The 4,973-nt window shown below is 45.7% G+C and overlaps 1 protein-coding gene across 2 annotated transcripts; it reads right to left on the bottom strand.

Moving 5' to 3' along the window:
* Nucleotides 1–1,002: 1,002 nt before the first annotated feature.
* On the bottom strand, nucleotides 1,003–4,606 carry LOC143846108 (uncharacterized). 2 transcript variants are annotated; one of them, XM_077354524.1, is made up of 2 exons: nucleotides 1,388–4,606; nucleotides 1,003–1,263 (listed from the first exon to the last, which is right to left on the bottom strand). In XM_077354524.1, exons 1-2 carry the CDS (start codon nucleotides 4,397–4,399, stop codon nucleotides 1,255–1,257), a joined length of 3,021 nt encoding a protein of 1,006 aa, XP_077210639.1. In that variant the 5' UTR covers nucleotides 4,400–4,606; the 3' UTR covers nucleotides 1,003–1,254. The 2 variants fall into 2 exon arrangements, with proteins under 2 accessions (XP_077210639.1, XP_077210640.1); XM_077354525.1 differs by having other exon boundaries at nucleotides 1,004–1,263; nucleotides 1,415–4,606.
* Between the last annotated feature and the right edge of the window lie 367 nt (nucleotides 4,607–4,973).

The raw sequence follows: 4,973 nt of genomic DNA, 5'->3' as shown, positions 1-4,973 counted from the left end.
CTTGGATTGCTTTGATCTTTTGAGGATCTACCTTGATCCCTCTTTCGCTGACCATGAATCCCAACAACTTCCCTGAAGTGACCCCGAATACACACTTGCTCGGGTTCAAGCGAAGCTTGTACTTCCGGATCCTTTCAAAAAACTTCCCCAGGACTATGGCGTGCTCTGGTCGAGTCTTGGATTTAACAATCATGTCATCGACATAAACCTCGACCTCTTTGTGAATCATGTCATGCAATAAGGTGGTAGCCGCCCTCTGATAGGTTGCCCCTGCATTCTTCAACCCAAACGGCATTACTTTGTAGCAATATGTTCCCCATGGAGTGGTGAACGCAGTTTTTATCATGTCCTCAGGGGCCATCTTGATCTGATTATATCCGGAAAACCCATCCATAAAGGATAACAAAGCGTGACCAGCTGTATTATCCACCAGGCGATCGATGCTCGGCAAAGGAAAGTCATCCTTGGGACTCGCCTTGTTTAAATCTCTGAAATCCACGCACATTCTGACTTTTCCGTCCTTCTTGGGCACCGGTACTATGTTAGCCAGCCATTCCGGATATTCAACCACTTGAATGAAGCCCGCATCTAACAGCTTCTTGACTTCATCATGGACTTTCAATTCCCATTCTGGTTTTAATTTTCGAAGTTTTTGCTTTTTCGGCTTGGCGCCTGGGATTAAGGGAAGACGATGCTGGACTATGTCTTCGCTTAATCCTGGCATGTCATCATAGGACCAAGCAAAAACTTCTTCGTATTCTTTAAGCAAAGTGATTAATTCTTCACGCTCCTCCGGGGATAACGTTTTGCCAATCCGTATTTCCCGAATTAAGGTTTCATCACCTATGTTGACGATTTCAATTTCTTCTTCAAGTGGTTTAGCCCGACGCTGCTCCTCCTGAGTAATCATGTGTTTGATCTCAGGGGGAGTTTCGTCGACATCCTCGTAAGAGGGGGAGTCTTGATCATTGTTATTAGTTTTATCAATTTGAGAAGCAGAAACAGAGACAGGAAGATACTGAAACGAGTCCTTTATTTCATTCATAGAATCAAAGTTTACATCATTGATCAACTGGCCCACAGCAGGCTTTACAGTATGCTCAAAAAGAAAGTTTGCATCGTCAACTGAAATGCTGACACTTGACTCAACTGGACCATGTATGGACTTTGTAGTATATTCCATAACAGACTCATCTTCATAGACAACATCTATACCGGAGGACTCGCCACCCACACCAGGAATGTCTAAGCTTTCTAAGGTACCTGCATCCAAAGAATTGTTAGAAATAGCAGACTTTATATTTGACTCGGAAACAGACACATACTCAGAAACTTGAGACTCTTTTGGAGGAACATGACCACACTGAAGAACTAATTGAGGAATGACCTGAGAAGTCCAGTTATCAAGGGGTACCTCAGCTGGGGTAATTCGGCCCTTCGGATTCAGGAAGCGTGCATCTTTTCCGATCATAGCAATGACCGGTGCCTCAACCTCGAAGAGGGAGTCCAGAAGCTGCGACTCTAAGTTCTTAGCCCAATCAGATTCCTGCTTTTCGACGGCTACAATCTGTCCATGGAAGTATTCATCTGGCAATTCATCAGTGGAGAAGATTTCAAAACCTGGTAACTCTTTTCCAGACTCATCAAACCACGGCTCGGGAAAACCATAGAACGGGCGATCGGCTCCTTCTTTCCTGTACTTACCATTCATCAACAGACTGAACGGCCCCATAGGCAGCTCTAGGCCCCGACGACGCAGCTCTGCCCACTTCAGCATGTACTGCTTTCTCTCCTTGATCTCTTTCTGGGTGGGTTCATATCCTAACCCGAACAAATTGTTTGCAACCTTCAGCTCCGGCCACTCAGTTAAACCTTGCAGGCTTCTCCCCAGACCAGTTCCAGGAATATACCCATACTTGCGCATTATTCGGGCTACCTGCGCATTTGTACTGGACATAAACAAAATTTCCTCATTCATGGCTTCTTCCATAGTAATGGTTGAAACTTCAAGTGAAAATCCAGTCAGACTGACATCTATGGTGCTTGAACCGATCTGCTCTTGGGAAATCTGCCCAACCTCTGGTTCTGGATCCCCTCTAACAGTGATAATTCTGTTATTCTTGATGAACTTGAGCTTCTGATGGACAGTGGAAGGAACTACTCCGACTTTGTGAAGCCAAGGTCGGCCGAGAAGGAGAAAGAAAGAGGTCTTGATATCTAGAACTTGGAATTCTACGTCAAACACTTCACCTCCGATCTCAATTTCGGTGACCAAGGTGCCGATGACGTCTCTCCTAGTCCCATCATAAGCTAGTATCCCCTGCTCCGACGGAATATAGTCATTCGGCCCAAACCCCAAGGCAGTAGCGGTGCTCAAAGGACACACATTCAGAGCTGACCCGTTGTCGACCAAAACCTCTGGCACTTTCTTCTTATTGCACACGACGGTAATTCTGAGAGATTTTGTGTGATTCTTACCCTCCGGGGTCAAATCTTCATCCGAGAAGGACACGGTCATAGCTGATCTGGCCATAGATACGAGCCCAACCAGCTCATCAGGGGTTATATTCACAGACACCTGCGCTGTATTCAATTCACGAAGTATAACCTGCCGATGCTTAGGTGATGACATCAACAGACCCCAGATAGAAATATTAGCTTGGGTCTTTCTAAGCTGCTTCAACAGAATGTCCTCATCTTCCTCAGGACTCAACCTCTGATTCTGATTCTCAACAGCTCTGGCAATCTCAGCGGGATTCTCTGCTCTCAACTCAGGGGGCTTAAAGAAACGTCCACCACGGGTAACATGGCGAACCTCATCACACGGATCGTTCAACAGCAGCAAGTCCTCGTCCTCAAGCTTAAGGACATATGGGACTTCGCTTTTCTCCTCCTCCCCCTCGAATCTGAGGACATAAGGACATCCAGAGGATTCCCCAACTTCTTGCGCAGAGGACAAGACATAAGGCTCTTCGCGCTTTAATTCTTCATCATCGGATTCCCATCGTAAGATATACGGCTCATCAGAGATAACGGCGCATATACGAGAATGGTCCAGGACAACCTCTTCAGTGAGAATAGCGTAGACATTTGGAGGAGGCATAGTATGCGTCGGCAATGGATTCCTGGTGACATTGGGAAGAGCTTCCACCACAATTTCTTTTGTCTCGATCTTATCCTGGATCCTATGCCTTAGTGCCAAACATCTGTCAGTCAAATGCCCAACACTCTGGTGATATTCGCAGTACTGATCTTTTCTCCAGTATTTCGGGAGAGGATTGGGAACTTCCCGGGGTTCTAGTAGAGTGATCTTCTTGTCTCTCAACAGCTTTTTGAGAGCTACAGACAGGGAATAAGGTAAAGGAGTGAACTCTCTGGGCTCATTTCTTTCCGGACGAACTCCTCCGGGACCTTCTCTCCTAACTGGACGAGCAGTATTCATGTTGTTAACTTCCTTCGGAGGCGCCATAGGCCTTTTTCCCTCTCTGACATCTGAAGTGGAGGCCCTAGTTCTCAGGCCGCCCTTAGCCAGTATGTCCTCGATTCTTGTCCCGGTCTTGATCAGGTGATCGAAGTCATTGAAGTACTGGATTGACATATGAGGAAAGTAAAAGGGGGAAAGATTCTTGACGGCAATCTTGATAAGATCGTCATCCGGTAACTTGTGGGTCATTTGTGCTGCCTTTCTCCTCCATCGTCGAATGAAGGAAGTAAATGTCTCATTAGGTCCCTGCTTCAGCGATTTCAGATCCCTTTTTGTCACGTCAATCCCCTCTTCCATGGAGAATTGCTGAACAAATTTGTTAGCTACACCTTCAAGAGTCCTGCTTTCTTCTGGCTTCAGATGCAAAAACCACTTCTTGGCTGTCCCGGTCAAAGTTCTAGGGAACACCAAAGCAATCTGCTCTGGGGATAAACCGTGCTGCTGCAATAGAGGAATGACTGACTTGAGATGGCTACGAGGGCACCCCATTCCGTCGTATTTGTCAAAGTCTGGCATTTTGAACTTGGGCGGAAGTACGACCCCTGGAGCTATCATGAATTCAGACATATCCAAATTTTTGGGACCTTGGCACTTCATGGTTTCCATATCCCGGGTCAGCTTTTCAATTTGGCCAGCCAATTCTTGTGCTTTATCAGGATTTCCCAGGTTGGGAAGACAGTTCTCTGCTGCGTACTGGCCCTCATCAAAGTCTTCGAATTCAGGCAATACAGCCGGCCTGGATGGAACAAGAGGAACGGAAGGTATGACTGGAGACTGCTGATTGGCATGATCTTTAGAGGTAGAAAGATGATCATTTTTCAAGAGGGTTATGTCGTCCTTCATGGCACTCAGCTGAAGAAGGATAGCCTTCATCATCTCATTCGTATCTGGATTGTTGTTTCCGGTACCTTCCATTGATTCAGATGCAAGTGAAATGGGTGAAAGAATTTCTGGACAACCAAGGAGAAGCGGCGCAGGAGAAGTAAAGGATTCTGGGGAAAAAGAAAGTCTATTCAGCCTGGAATCTGAAGACGGACGGGACCAGGCTGGTTTTGAATTGACTTTCTTGGGAGCAATGATGTCCCGCTAAGACTCCTGAATGGAAGTTAATAAGTTAGATTGCACATTTGACAATTGAGATGGAACACTTCACACAAATTCCAGACAAGAGAAATTGAAAAGAACACATTTCCATTAATCACAAATCCGACTGTAGTTACGATTCACAAATCCGACTGTAGTTACGATTGATAAACAAATAGATGAACCAAATGAGCATAATGAAACTTGAAATTAAAATGACAATTGCATGAAAATGGTCTTCAATGTTCCATGATCCGAGCTCTCTTTCCCGCAGGCTTTTCTGGTAACTCCTTCCGATGAACTTTAGATGATAGAGCAAGTCTCTTAGTGGTAACCTTGTTTCCCCAAGCAGCTACTATAGACTTTATGAGACCGGGAGTAAGCTTTTCGCAAGGAGGAGGGGTTA

Source organism: Tasmannia lanceolata, unplaced genomic scaffold, assembly GCF_043159265.1.
Source record: "Tasmannia lanceolata isolate RefF3 unplaced genomic scaffold, GAP_Taslan_0.1 ptg000015l, whole genome shotgun sequence".
Taxonomy (NCBI): Eukaryota; Viridiplantae; Streptophyta; class Magnoliopsida; order Canellales; family Winteraceae; genus Tasmannia; species Tasmannia lanceolata.
Note: the sequence above shows the minus strand (reverse complement) of the source record. Positions and strands in the feature narration are given on the sequence as shown.

Coding starts and splice junctions, on each gene's coding strand:
- LOC143846108 (XM_077354524.1), bottom strand. CDS start 4,399: ATGGAAGGTACCGGAAACAACAATCCAGATACGAATGAGATGATGAAG.